The sequence below is a fragment of the Arachis hypogaea genome, chromosome 11 (assembly GCF_003086295.3).
Source record: "Arachis hypogaea cultivar Tifrunner chromosome 11, arahy.Tifrunner.gnm2.J5K5, whole genome shotgun sequence".
NCBI lineage: Eukaryota > Viridiplantae > Streptophyta > Magnoliopsida > Fabales > Fabaceae > Arachis > Arachis hypogaea.
The window spans coordinates 96,381,264-96,397,144 of NC_092046.1; the positions used below are offsets into that span (position 1 = coordinate 96,381,264).

Sequence of the window (15,881 nt, forward strand, 5' to 3'; positions counted from 1 at the left end):
AAACCATGCAATTAATGTGAATAAGTAGGTGAAGGATTGAATAAATCACTCAAATTAAGCACAAAAGAACTCATGAAATATGGGTTTATCAGTCACCCCTTTATTCTAACTTAACTGAATTAAGTACGAGAGTATATCTTGGAGAAGAAGTAGGTGTGAATTGAATAGAAAAACAGTAGTAATTACATTAATTCTTGAAGAACAGCAGAGCTCCACACATTAATCTATGGGGTGTAGAAACTCCACCGTAGAAAATACATAAGTGAAAAGAGGTCTAGGCATGGCCGTGAGGCCAGCCTCCAAACATGAACATACAAGTTCCAAAGATCGATGCTAAGGTCTAAGGACTAAACGTCCAAAGATGTAAAATAAATCTCTAAAAGTAGTTTTTATACTAAACTAGTAACTAGGGTTTACAGAAAATGAGTAACTAAGTGCAGATAATGCAGAAATCTACTTCCGGGGCCCACTTGGTATGTGCTTAGGCTGAGCATTGAAGCTTTTTCGTACATAGGCTGTTCCTGGAGTTAAACGGCAGCTTTGGTGCAAGTTTGGGCATTTAACTCCAATTCTGGAGCCAGTTTGGGCGTTTTACGCCAAGATGTTTTAGGTTGACTTTAAACGCCAGTTTGGGCCATCAAATCTCGAGCAAAGTATGGACTATTATATATTTTTGGAAAGCCCAGGATGTCTATTTTCCAATGCAATTGAGAGCGCACCAATTGGTCTTTTGTAACTCCAGAAAATCCACTTTGAGTGCAGGGAGGTCAGAATCCAACAACATCTGCAGTCCTTTTTCAACCTCTGAATTGGATTTTTGCTCAGGTCCCTCAATTTCAGCCAGAAAATACCTGAAATCACAGAAAAACACACAAACTCATAGTAAAGTCCAGAAATGTAATTTTTGAATAAAAACTAATAAAAATATAATAAAAAGTAACTAAAACATACTAAAATCTATGTAAAAATAATGCCAAAAAGGGTATAAATTATCCGCTCATCATTAAGCATCCAAAATAAATAATAGAAATCATTTGAACAAGAATGGACATAACAGGAAAGTAGTTGACCATTCCTTTCAATAGAAAAAGTATTAATAGAGGGAGCTAAGTAAGAGTCTAGAATAGGCCTCATAACTAACTTAAGCATGAACTCTCTCTAACACTATCGAGTATAGAATAATTCTTCTCAAAAGGAAATGAAAAAGCAAAAACTTCATGTGAATCATATCTCAAGAACTATGTGAACTAAGCTGTATAAAAAATTTGATCCAACAGAGAATTATCAACTTATCAACTCTAATTGAAGAAATTAAGAAGAAACTCCTCCCACATAAGTCATAACCCAAATAAAATTATGTATATCACCTCTTTCTCTATTTGTTGAGCAAGTTCTCTAGTAGGAGCCAAAAATAATGCCAGAGGAACATCAGCACGCCAAATAGGAGATTGAGCCATGCAATGTTGTAAATTTGAAAGGAAAAAAAGGATGATTAAATTAGGTTGGTTTTTCAGAACATAATATCTAAGAAAACATTACATGGTTAAGTCAAACATGAAAGCTATAATAATTTTGGACCTGTATCATAAGAATTGTGAAAGCTATAGTTTTCCCACTACCAGTTTCAGCAAAACCAAGTGGATCCTTTCCACTGAGAGCAATTGGCATGGCCTATGCTTGGATAGAAGTTGGCCTGGTGTATTCATGATATGCAATATCCTTCATGATATTTGGATGCACACACTGAAATAAAGGGGATCAAAATTTAACACACATATAATAGTTGCTCAAAATTAACTAGCCATTATATATATATATATATATATATATATATATATATATATATATATGAGAGAGAGAGAGAGAGAGAACCATATCACTAAATAATTCAATTGGTGCAGGAGTAGCTAGAGAGTCTGATGCATGTAAGTTATGATCATGAGAGCACACCTGTATATATATCGAATACATGAAATTTATAGAATTTTATAATTTCATAATATGTTCATTAACAATTTAATACTCCAAATAATTTATAGAATTTGCAATCCACTTTGATCACTACATCCTTTCACATGGTCCATATTCTTAAGGCTTTCAAGCAACACCAAGGAACCTTAGACAAGAAAGAACAAGTGTAACACCCTGATTAGCTTAAGCCTTACCTCGCGTCGTAAAGCAAAGGTTAATCAAATGTTACGACAATTCTAAAGCTTATACATGATGACAAGTCATCTTAGGCTAGTTTCACAAGCTTTTTCATTAGTTTTTACTTGGTTTTCATGCATTTTTAGGCAATAAGTAATTGTTTGAGTGAGAATTTCATGCTTGTCTTGATTCAACAAAACATTAGTAATTTTATGCATTTTCATTAGATTTCTTGCAAGATTTAGTTGATAATATGAATGATGCAAGATTTGATGATTATGTCAAGGCTTTGATGTATCTGTTTGGTTGATGATAGGTGAAAAGATGAAGGAAAAGAAGCAGAAAGCACAAAATAAGCTCAAAGGAAGAATTTTGGACACATTTTGAAGTTTGAGCACGCTTTGGAGCCTTAGGCCATGTTTTTAAAAGCGTGGCCCATGATTTAAACAAGGAGAGCGCTCTTGGCGCGGGAACGCTACGCGCACGCGTACAAGATGCCAACGCATCGGACAACGATTTTTGAAGACCCACGTGTACGCGTGGAAGTAATTAGCGCTCATTTGCAAAGAAAGCACTACGTTGCATGAGTGAGCGTTTTCGAGCAAATCTAAATTTGTAATGGAAGTTCAGCCATCAACGCGTACGCGTGCATGACGCGTACGCATGGGTGTGACATACCTGAAGAAGCACGCGCAAGAGTGGGCTGAGCGACAGCGTGGAAATGGCATGTTTGAAGACCCACGCGTACGTGTAGGTGACGCGTACGCGTGGGGAGCGCTCAATTGAAGAACCCTACGCTCACTTAGAGAACGCTGCAAGGGACGTGCACGCGTCGATATGCCAGATTTCCAAAGCACGCGTAAGCGTGAGGGACGTGTACGCGTGGGTGAATAAATGCTGTGCTCAATTTGAAAACACTCAATTCTCTTGGAAGTGCAACTCTGTCTCAATTAATCTGATTCCAAGCCCAATTGAAAATTCAAATCAAGCAGAGCCCATTGACATCACTCAAAGGCACAAGACAAAGTTAGAATAGGAATTTCATTTATTTATAATTTGTCTGCAATTTCATTTTTTATTTTGTAAAGCCTATATAAAGGCATCAGTTTCATTTTATTAGAGAGCTCTCACGGACAGTAGGCTGCATTAGTAGTAGGCAGTAGTATGAGTAGGAGTAGGAGTAGAATAGAAGGTTCTCTTCAAACACTTTTATTTTTCTGCACTTTTACATTTCAGTAGTGAATTCAATTTAGCTTATGCAATTTTAGTTTTCGATAATTCTCTTCTGCAAATTTTCCTTTGTGCAATTTTACAATTCACTTTACATTGAGCTTGATTTACCTTCCTACAATTCTGTTCCTCTGAAATTTTATATTTGAGTTTGCTGTGAGCTTGAATTACATTTCTATGCAATTTAAATTTCCCTGCACCCAATTCCTTTTACATTTGCTATAATTTACATTTCTTTCTCTTTAAGATTTTGTCAATTTACTTTCTGCAATTTACAATTCTTGCAATTTACTCTCTGTTAGTTAAATTTCACCCAATTCACCACTGTTAGCTTGAATAAACTAATCACCTCACTAAAGTTACTTGATCTATCAATCCCTGTGGGATCGACCTCACTCCTGTGAGTTATTACTACTTGATGCAACCCGGTACACTTGTAGGTGAGTTTGTGTGGAATCATTTTTCCCTCATCAAGTTTTTGGCACCGTTGACGGGAATTGATTTAGATCGACAATGATTAAGTGGGTGATAAGTCTAGATTAAGCATTTTCTTTATTTTTGTCCTTTTAATTTTTTGTTTTCTGCTGATACAAAGGTTTTTGTGTTTTTGCCTCACTAAGCAAATCTCATCTGAGACATGAATTCCAGTTTTCATTGGTGATTATGTTTTACAAAACTCAAATGGAGTTCAATTCATCTTTTGATCAAGCCAATTTCATGGGATATTACCCACCACCACAAAATGATTCATATCAGTATCCTAACGGTGGCTGGGAATATCACCAAGAATTAGTAGATTATGAGCAATCTACCCAGTGGGGATGTGCTCTAGAGAATGATCAAACAAATTTCATGGGATATTGCCCACCATCACAATATGATTCAAGTCATTATTCTAATGGAGGCTGGGAATATCACCAAAAGGTCACAGATTCTGAGCAATCCAATCAATGAGGATATGCTTTAGAGCCATAAGATGAGCAAGACAATTTCATGAGATATTGCCCAACACCACAAAATGATTCATGTCATTATGCTAATGGTGGATGGGAATATCAACAAGGAATGAGAGAGTATGAACAATCAAGTGAAATGAACTACTTTCCAAAGCCACAAAGTGACTCATATTGTTATGATACTGGCATAAATTATGGCTGGGAAGGGAATTTCAATGCTTCATATTCTGTTCGTCAAGAAACATCATCATTTGATTGTGCTGTCAATACATACATGGAAGATTGCTCCCCGATGCCACAACATGATCCACACTTCGATGAATTCAACAATGATTCACATTGAGGATGGGAGGATCAAAACCAGAAAGCATTTGACAGTTCATACTCCACTTATCAAGAGCCATCATCACTTGATCATACCTTCAACTCATTCATGCAAAATTGTCCAACCTCACCTCTCAGTTTTTTATTTGAAAACTCCTCACCACTTGAGTATGCCTCAGCATAAAATTCTTTCTATACTTCTCAAAATGACTTCACCACAATGCCCACATATCCAGAAACTCATTCGCAGCTTTCATCCCTTGAGCTAGATTTGAACAATACCTACAAATATCCATAGACTCTTGGAAAGAACAAGAAACCCTCTGCAATAAGATGGATGGATATTTAGAGCAAGCAAGGAAAAACAAAGAATTGCTAAGCAAGGAAGATGAAGATCAATTGGTGGATGTAAAGGAGGAAGTGGAGAAGCAAAATGAAGAGGCCCCTGTATCAAGCAAAATTTCAATGAAGAATGAGGTGGTGGACGTATTTGACCCTAAAACTGCATATCCACAGAAGCCACTTGAGACGACAAAGGAACATGAAAACTCACAACCCCCACAAACTTCCCTGAACCAAAGACTCTCAACACTTGAATCTGTGATTAAAAGATATGAAGAGAAGATGAAGAAATCTTGGGAAGAACAACAGACCTCCTCCATGAAAGTGCTATTAAATAAAATGTTGAGTGCAAAGGAGGAAGTGGAAGAACAAGAAAGTGAGGAAGAAAAAATCAAGGAAGTCCATACTCAAGTGAGGCAGAAAGTTGCATAGAAGAAGGGCTCATTGAACCACCAATGCAAGAAGCTTTTGATGAAGAGAACACTCCACCAATCACACAACAACCATGTCTTGAAATCCAAGAAGTGAAGGCAACCAACAAGAGCACCGACGAGAGGATTGTGACTAAGCTACAATTGATCATATCAAGGAAAAGGAAGAGGGCAACCACAAGCAATCCAACCCCTGAACCACCAGCAAGCAAGCTAAATCAAGCCATTTACAAAAAGAAGCTTGTTGGGAAAAGGCCAAGAAAGGGGGCACTGACTGGCTCTTCTTTACCCTTGTGGTCATTCCTCTTGACAAACTGAAAGAAGAGGTAGAAAGTCATCAGCTACTTGTCAGTAGTTTTCCTTTCTTAGTTATTTCAATAAAGGAGTTAAGTAGATTTCTCTGTATTGCAAAGAGGTAAGTTTGGTGTTGTACACCAAAGTAATTAAGGGGTGAATGTTGGATGCTAAGTTTGGTGTTCCACCAAAAATTTCATTAAGAACACATTGCACCCTCAGCATGACTAGTATTGGCTCCAAATAATCAGCGAAATTACTTAATAATTGTTATGTTTCTAGTTTTTAGTTTGTTTTCTAGTTCATAGTTTATTTTCCTAATAAAAGTACTTGATGTTTCATGCATGTATTTATTCTGCTGCATATAGAAGTAGGCAAGGAACTTAGTTTGGTGTTCCCATACCAACTTAAGTTCAGAGAATCACAAGCATACATGCATGCTAACCATTTCTCAAGTGCTTGGGGAACAAGCAACTTTCAATATCTCTTGTAGGAAGTCATTCAATCTTTTGGAGGAAAAGACACATCATCATGTGGATGGACAAAGGGAGGACATGAAACCCAACAATGATGATGACACAGGAGACAAATGGACTCCAAGAGGTTGTATTGTTCTCTGACTGACTTTAGCTTAAACATGCTAATTGAAAGTGCAAATATCCCCTGTTGATTAGTGTCTTCTTAGATTTTTTTACTGTCTGTTAGTTTGTTTGATTTCATGCTGTAGTGGCTTGCTAGTCTAGATGCTTTTATCATCTCATCTTGCTTGAATTATATGCTTTGTTCCTCATGCTTGAATAAGAGAAAAATTACTGTAAAACAGAGAAAGAGTAAAAGTCTGGTTTAATATGAGACAGAATAAGGTTATGTGGTGGTATGTGCTGGTTCACTAGTTGATTTATGAATAAGGCTAGAAGTTGGCATGACTTTGAGATATGAACTTGAGTTACAGTTCATGGGACTTGACAAATGAAAGAGGTCTAAAATAAAAGAAATAAAATACAAGAGAAAGAAACGAAAAGGAATAAACAAGGCTGGGCACCAATGGCTTGAGATTTGGATATATGCTTGTGATGTTCTTGTACAAAGATAAGCTTGGATAACTACGCTCTAAGGGGTGCTTCATCACCCGGAAACTTGGGTTAACTAACCCGAGATTGCCAACCGAAAGTCCACCATCAAGAGCTACTTTGAGACAAGGCATTTAGTGACCCAAAGAGGTGCTGGGCATCAATTTCCAAAAGAACAAAATGAGCTAAATGCCTGTGATATGTGTGTGCTAAGGAGAGGCTTGAGCAAGTAAGCCCATAGGGGTGTTTCAACACCTAGCATCTTGAACCAACTGGAGCAGGAATGCTAGCTGAAAGCTTACTCTAAAAAGTTGCCTTATCACATAGCATTAAGCCTCAGCTAAGCAATAAATCTCAGTCAAAAGAAAGAAAGTAAGAAAAATCAAGGACCAAGCAATAACAAGTCTCATTTTTTTGTGTAATTGAAGTAAGGATCCAAAGAAGTGTTGGTGTCTCAGCCACAGAACAAAAATCTCTAAGATACCATGCATGAAAACCCCATTAACCAGTATTGAATGTTTTGCAAATAAAGACTCATACTCTTCTCTGTCTTCATTCATTCTTGCTCTGTCTTATTGCTTGCTTGGGGACAAGCAAGATTTAAGTTTGGTATTATAATGACAAGTCATCTTAGGCTAGTTTCACAAGCTTTTTCATTAGTTTTTACTTGGTTTTCATGCATTTTCAGGCAATAAGCATTTGAGTGAGAAGTGGGCTGAGCGGCAGCGTGAAAGTGGCATGTTTGAAGACCCACGCGTACGTGTGGGGAGCACTTAATTGAAGAACGCTACGCTCACATAGAGAACGCTGCAAGAGTGATGGGTGAAAATTAGATTCCACACCTAACTCACCGGCAAGTGTACCGGGTCGCATCAAGTAGTAATTACTCATAAGAGTGAGGTCGATCCCACAGGGATTGATGGATCAAGTAACTTTAGTGAGTGATTAGTTTAGTTAAGCTAACATTGGTAAATTGAATGAAAATTTGATAACAGAATGTAAATGACAAGAAATTTAATGTTGCAGAAAGTAAATAAGCAGAAACGTAAAGAGCAAGGAATGTAAATTTCAGAAGCTTAAATGACAAGAAAGGTAAAGTGTAGTAAATGTAAAGGGAATTTGGTGCTGGAAATTAAAGAGGCAGTAAATCAAAGCTTAGAACAAGTGACAGAATCTTAAATAACAAGAAAACTAAATTACATCAACAGAAAAGGGAATTGAGGTGTAGGGAAATTTAAATTGCTTAGAAATGTAAATCAAGCTCACAGCAAACTCATGTAAAATTTCAGAAAGGAAATTAGCAAGGAGGCAGAGAATTTAAATTTCACAGAAAGTAAACTCATCTCAAGAAAATTGTAAAAGTGCAGAAAAAGAAATTGCAGAAGAGAATTGTAGAGATTGAAAGTGCATAAGCGAAATTGAATTCAGTGCAGAAAAATAAAAGTGTTTACAAGAGCTTTCTATTCTACTCCTACTCCTAATGCTCTCTATTAGAGCCAGCCTCCTTTTTAAAATGGAACAGATGCCTTTTTATAGGCTTTTTCAAAAAAGAAAATGAAATTGAAATTAAAAACAAATTACAAAATGAAATTCCTATCCTAGCTTCTCTGTGTCTTGTGCCTTTGAGTGATGTCCATGAGTTTTGCTTGCTTTGGGCTTGAAGAAGAGTGGATTGATTTGGATTTGGCCTTGGATGAATTTGGATCAGGTGGGTCAGGGTGTTTTTAGTGAGGCTCCAGTGGAGCGCTCCGTTAGGAAAGTGAACGCTACGTTCACTTGCTCCAAGCATGCTTCCTCACGTGCATTGTTGGTGTGCATCTTGCCTCCTTTAGCATTGCATTAGTGAACGCTACGTTAACTTGTTGAACATCGCCTAGCTTCCCTTTGGCCAGCACTCCTCTTGGGTGCTCCGTTGCAACATTTGAGTGCTCCTAGTGCTCCTTGGTATGTCCTTGCCATGCTTCCTTGGCTTGGAAGCCCGAAAAAGTGAAAAAGAGTGAACGTAGCGCTCTGATGAGAGAACTTTTGCGTGGTCTAGAAAATTGCGGATAAATTCTCGTTGCAAGTATAGTTTCTAAACCTTCAAAAGTCCTTTCATACAAACGTGTTGGGTGTCACAAGTAACAAACCCCTTTAAAAATTGTTAACCGAGTATTCAAACCTCGGGTCGTCTTCTCAAGGAACTGCGAGGAAGTATGTTCTTATTATTGGCTATAAAGGTTGTAATCGGGGTTTAGAAGGTGAGAAGCAAGTAATTTAAATGACGAGTGAATTAAATGGAAATTAAGAATAAATAATAACTGTAAAGCAACTTTTAGCAAGGTAGGGAAATTAGAGGTCCAACTTAGTTATCTCTCTCAAAAATAATGAAAGTTGAATCTAAACTCCACTTGGTCAACCTTCACCAGGGCAAAGGAAAGTCAAGGGACTAATTAAATTGACTTTCGAATCCTAATTATTTCCTCAGAAAAGGTTGGGATTATTTAAGTTCAGCTCAATTAGCAAGATAACGATTATCAATTATGTTGAGTTTAATAACTGTTGAGTTACTAAATTCTTAACCAGAACCAAAAGGGGAAAAGTAAAATTGCTGGAATGATAAAGAGGTCCTTAGATGGGAAGTAATGGTAACTTAAATCAAAGAGAACAATCATAAACTGAAAATACCTCAATTATCGTTAATTCAAATAACAGTCTGTAACATGGAATAATTCATAAATTATAATGATCAATTCAAATGTTGGATTAAATAAATAAAAGTAAAACTAAAATAAAAGAACATTAAACTTGGGATCCAGAGTTACTCTTAAAACAAGAAGAAATCCTAAATCCTAAAAGAGAGAGAGAGAAGATCTCCCTCTCAACTAAATCTAAATCATTGAATGGTAAAAATATGCGAGCTCTCCTTGAATGGAACCATTCCCACACTTTATAACCTCTGGTCTATGCTGTCTGTACTTGGATCTGGGCCAAAAAGGGCTTCAGAATTCGCTGGGGGCGTATTCTGTAATTTCTGGTGCGTGGCCTCTGTCACGCGTCCGCATGGGTCACGCGGTCGCGTCCTTCGGAGCTTTTCCTTGCCACGCGGTCGCGTCAATCATGCGACCGCGTCATATGCATTCTGCTTAAGGTGCGCGGTCGCGTCAGTCATGCGGCCGCATCGCTGCTGATTCGTGCATGGCACACGATCGCGTCATCCATGCGATCGCGTGGATACCAGTTTCTTTAAAGCTCCGTTTTGCTTTCTCCTTCCATTTTAGTATGTTCCCTTTTTCATCCTTTAAGTCATTCTGCCTTAGAAAATCTGAAACTACTCAACACACTAATCACGGCATCGAATGGAAATAAAGGTAATTAAAATAATTAATTTTTAAAGCTTAGGAAACATGTTTTTCACAACATGACATAATAAGGAAGGGAAAGTAAAACCATGCAATTAATGTGAATAAGTAGGTGAAGAGTTGAATAAATCACTCTAATTAAGCACAAAAGAACTCATGAAATATGGGTTTATCAACCTCCCCACACTTAAACACTAGCATGTCCTCATGCTAAATCCATGGTAAATAATTAAGGTTAAAGTGATGGAATGTTATGAAATGCAACCTATGCTAAATGCATCTACCTAATGGGTCATGCAATTCTAATTCATCTACTCATATATAAAGCTTACATGTAGCTAAGTTAATTCACATTCTCAAGGAGTTATGTATATACATATAGCTAACCCTTAAATAATAAAGCATTTTAGCAAATGAGATGGGAAAGAAAACATTGTATAAACTTGCAAAACAATTAGTAAATTTTAAGCACAGATATATGTTGATGAGTTGTTGAACCCTCACTGGATTTTATGATTACTCTCTAGTCACTCAGTGTTTATTGGGTTTATTCACTCTATTTTTCTTTTTTTTTTTCTTACTTTCTATAACTTTGTTTTTCATCTAACCAATCAACAATTATAGAATATAGTCATACTAAAAAGTCATGAGGTCTTAATTAAGGTTGTAATGGAAGTGAGCCGAGCTGAGCCGAGCCAGACAAAGCTCAAGCTCGGCTCACGAAAATTGAGCTTGGCTCACGGCTCGGCTCATTAACAATCGAGCCTATTTCTTAAGCTCAAGCTCAGCTCACGGAAAGCTCACGAGCTGGCTCAAGCTCACGAGCTGGCTCAAATAACTAGAACATAATCTATAGTTCTATATAAAAATTATAATTTTAATATAACAAAATAAAAAACAATGCATCCATATATTTAACAAACTTAAAACATTACATCTTATAACTATCAGCTATCAAGTTTTGAATATTTATTTGACAACTTAAATTGGTAATGTAATCTCCACAGAGCTATCTTCAACCTTAGACTTGTTTCTTAGGCCATAAAAAACTCGAAGCCAATCTCCTCCACAAATTAAAGCTTCAACTGTAGTCGGACTTAGTGAGGATCGAAATGTATCAATTACCCTTCCACCAGCACTAAAAGTTGACTCTGAAGCCACAGTTAAGATTGGAATAGCAAGAACATCAGCTGCCATTCTAGATAATATCCTATATTTTCCACGATTTACCTTCCACCATTCTAAAGCACTGAAGCTAGTTACATCATGTTCTCTTTGAAAATATTTTGGTTCATCCAAGTAAGTCTCTAACTCAGATTTTAAAGCTGGAACTGCTTCTTCATCCTTTACAAAATTTATCATTATTGACCACCCTGTTTGTGAGGAGTTTGAACTTTGCATTGTAGAGTTGATATTACTTTCGCCACTTGCACTCAGTGAAGTTGATCCTTCTTGCTCGTTGGATAGAATGACATACTCTTGATACATTTCTGTCAAGATTTGATGCACCAATGTCATATTTCTTGTAGCTTCTTGCCCATATATCTGCTGAAAGCACATTTTAAGACCTGTCAATTTGCATCTGGGATCTAAAACAGTAGCAACAGCCATGAGAAGGTTACATTCACTCCAAAATTTATCAAACTTCAGTTTCATTTTGGCAGCCATTTCCTTGATGAAAAAAGGTCCACTATTAACAGCTTCATCCAAAATTAATTTAATGCGAAATACCTCAGCAAGATAAAGGTTGGCAGTAGGATATTCACTTCCAGATATGATATTGGTTGCACAATTGATCACTTGTAGAACTTCAGCTATTTTTTCAACTTTATCCCATTCTTCGTGGTCAGGAAGATATCTATAATTTGGCTCACGATCTTGGAATCGAGGGAAGACTTCCTTAAAGTGCAATGCTGTAGATATCATTTGATAAGTTGAATTCCATCGTGTAGGACAGTCAAGAATCAATTTTCTTCCAGGAAGTTGCAATTGTTGAACAATCTCGGAGAATGTACGCAACCTTGCCTCAGACTGATTGATAAACTTCACACTCTCACGTATATTTTCAATTGTTCCTGCTATTTCCCCCAATCCATCTTGAACAAGTAAGTTTAAGATGTGTGCACAACATCGCACATGAAACAACTTTCCTCCACAAAGCAATTTTCTATGCCTTGAAATCATGTCCTTCAATGTCCTTAAGCATGAGTCAGTATAGGATGCATTATCTACAGATATAGAATAAATCTTTGATTCGATACCCCATTCAATAAGACATTTGAAAATGGCATCTGCAATATCAACACCACGTCGAGGTGGAGGAACATGAACAAAACTAAGAACTCGTTTTTGCAATATCCAATCTGTATCAATGTAATGACCTGTGATAACCATATACTCAATTTTCTGGTTCTGTGATTTCCACAAATCAGTAGTTAAACTGATTTTACTCACATCTTTTAAACTTGCCTTTAACTTCTTCTTTTCAGCTTCATATACTTTGAGACAATCACTTTTCAGCGTTTTTCTACCAATCTTCTCATAAGCTGTATTATTGCACTTCATCATCAATGAAAAACCAAATTCTTCAACAATGCTAAATGAATGCTCGTGCATCATTAACCAATGTGCAGTTGCTTCTCTTTGTCTTGCATGATCATACTTTCCACCAGGAGTTACTAACATAGGACCAATGACATTTGGATGCTCTGCTGAATCGCTTTGAGAGAAGTTCAATTTTTTTTGTTTTGCCAACACCATTTTTCTGTAGCCAGGACAATTATTCTTCAAATGCCTATTCAATTGACTTGTAGCTTTTGAGTCAGTTATAGCATATTTTCTTTTGCAATGAACACATTGATTCTTCACAACCCCATTAGACAATTTCACTTCTTTAAAATGTTGCCAGACAAAGGAGGTTTTCTTCCTTTTATTTTTGTGAATAACACCCTCATCTTCATTGTCTTCTACCTCTTCATCTTCTCCACTTTGATTTTCTCCTTCATTGTTGTCTAATGCTTCTGCTTCAAGTTCAACTTGTATTTCTGGTGATGATATTCTATCAATAGGAAGAAGTAGTTCTTCATTTTGTATATTATTTGCGTTTTCATTGGAAGCAGACACTAACAATTGATTTTCAAGTTCAGAAATTTCCATGATACTGTCAGTAAAAAAATAAATGTGTTGAACAATCAATAAAAAAAGAACTCTAAAGATTAAAAAAAATCAACAAAAACAGAAAAATAAAAATTGAAAGAACATAAAAAATATAACTTACTTGATAATTGATTCCCAGAAAAAGAAAGATCAAACTTCAAAGTAACCGAATTTTTCAAAGTAGATTGATGGACAAACCAATTTACTATTTGAGAGAATGAAGTAAATCAACAATTCACTGCAAGTCAAAGAGATTTTCTTTTGGAAAAAACTCTTCCTATTCCTCTCTGTTCAATAACGAGTGATTATTTTGATGAGAAATACCTTTCAAAAAGCGTCCTCTAATTTTCTTCGTGGCTATAACGACTCGCTTCAACTTCGTCTTTATAGTTTTATATCCAGCTGATAATGACCAAACAATTATAATATTAATTAAATAATCTTCAGAAAAAGATTAAATAAAAAAACTTCATATTTATGGTAATGCACTCATTACAATTACTCCTCGGTTCAATATGCTTGGCCATTGTTTTAAAAAAATGTAGTACGTACACTATACTTATTTCATGATTTTATCTTTTTAGGTTTCTTTGTCTTTTGGTTTCTAATTTATTAAAAATCTAAATGAGTAGACCGTATAATTAATTATATTTTCTGTTCCTAAAAAATAGAAACTAGGAACTTGATAAAAATTCATTTTGGGAATTCACAATACTTATTTCATGATTTTTATCCCTTTAGGTTTCTTTGTCTTTTGGTTTCTAATTTATTAAAAATCTAAATGAGTAGACCGTATAATTAATTATATTTTCTGTTCCTAAAAAATAGAAACTAGGAACTTGATAAAAATTCATTTTGGGAACTCACAATTTTTTTTGTATTGACAAACGAATAAATCAAAAAATATATATAAAATTATATATTATTATTTTAATGTGTATATATAATATTAAAATATAAATTAAATATATAAAAGATATTTTATATGTGTATTAATATATATATATATATATATATATATATATATATATATATATATATATATATATATAATCGAGCCAGCTCACGAGCTAATGAGCTGAGCTTATCCAAGCTCAAGCTCGGCTCATTTAATTTATGAGCTCAATTTCAGGCTCAAGCTTGGCTCACCAGCTCATGAGCTTAGCTTATCGAGCTGTTAACGAGTCGAGCTCGAGCTGGCTCATGAGCTGACTTGACTCACTTCCAGCCCTAGGTAAAGGTAAGGATTTATGTATATGGTTAAGTGAGCTAATAAGTGAATCCTTAATTAGACTAAGATCTCACCTAACATACATATTTAGTAAAATAAAATTCCTTTACCTATTTTCCCATATTTCCCACTTATTGTTGCATGCTCATGTTTCACTTTTTATTTTTATTCCATGTGCATTGTTTTCATCGGAGAATTTCTTTTTGTATCCCCTTTTATTTAGATGCTGAAAAATAAATTTTTTTTATGCACATGATGATTGAATCACTTAGATTTTCTCATGAGTATGCTTCCCAAATTTTATTTTATTCCCTTTTACTTCTCTACCTTTTTGTTTCTATTACCCATGTTCCCAAAAGGTTTCCCACATTTAACTCTATTCATAATTTTCTATCTTAAGCTAACTAAGGATTCACTTGGGATTTTCCTTTGTTTTTCTGCTTAAGGCTAGTAATTTGGCTAAATAGAATAAAGGGGTTTTAAAAGGCTCAAGGGGGTTAACAAGGGTGATGTAAAAGGTAGGCTGATTTGGAGTGAGTGAGTTAAAATCAAATGATGGCCTCAATCATTCTCTTGGTATGTATCTATTCTATATTCTATAATTGGACATATAGATTAAAGCAAAGGAAAGAATATCAGAATAAAAAGAAATGTAACACACAGAAATGAAATTATGGTTTGAATGCAACCATACAATTTAAGCTCAAGACTCACAGGCTGTGTGATCTCTAACTCAAGCATCATATATCATTCATATATTGTATGCAGGTTTAGTTAAAAATTCCCATTATTCTCTTGAAAAAAATTATTTTAGGGTAGCTTTTAAAGTTTTAATGTTCCTCCTTGATGAAATGTTGTCAACTAACATGTAATGCTATATATACAAGGTGTGGGTTGTTTTGATTCTGTTAAAGTTTCTAGTTTACTCCCTTTATATTTTTCTATTTAAACTATACTATCTTATGCTAAAAAGGGTAAACTATACTAATTAATCCACTAATAAATCAGAATTGCAAACTAAACTAAATAACTAACATGAACTAAATGACTAAAATATGAACAAAAAATGCAAAATGCAGAAAATAGAATAAAATACACAAGTAGCAATGTATAAGTACTCAGAAAATAACAGTAAAAGAAAAATATCCAAAATAAAAGAAAAAGTATGTAGTAGTTCACCAAAATAAACGCCAGAGATGGCGACCTCCCCACACTTAAAGGGAAGCATCGTTCCCGATGCTCAATCAAGCCGGGTGTGAAGGAGTGTCATCACTGGTAGGGATGGTAGCTGGGGTCTCTGTGGCGGTGGTGGACGAAGAGTCTGGCTGCTGTAGAGAGGGGACTAACTGGATCGGGAT

The 15,881-nt window shown here is 35.6% G+C and overlaps 1 protein-coding gene across 1 annotated transcript; it reads right to left on the reverse strand.

Moving 5' to 3' along the window:
* Positions 1-11,117: 11,117 nt before the first annotated feature.
* LOC112721564 (zinc finger BED domain-containing protein RICESLEEPER 2-like) lies at positions 11,118-13,292 on the reverse strand. Its single transcript, XM_025772616.1, has one exon. It carries the CDS (start codon positions 13,290-13,292, stop codon positions 11,118-11,120), a length of 2,175 nt encoding a protein of 724 aa, XP_025628401.1.
* Between the last annotated feature and the right edge of the window lie 2,589 nt (positions 13,293-15,881).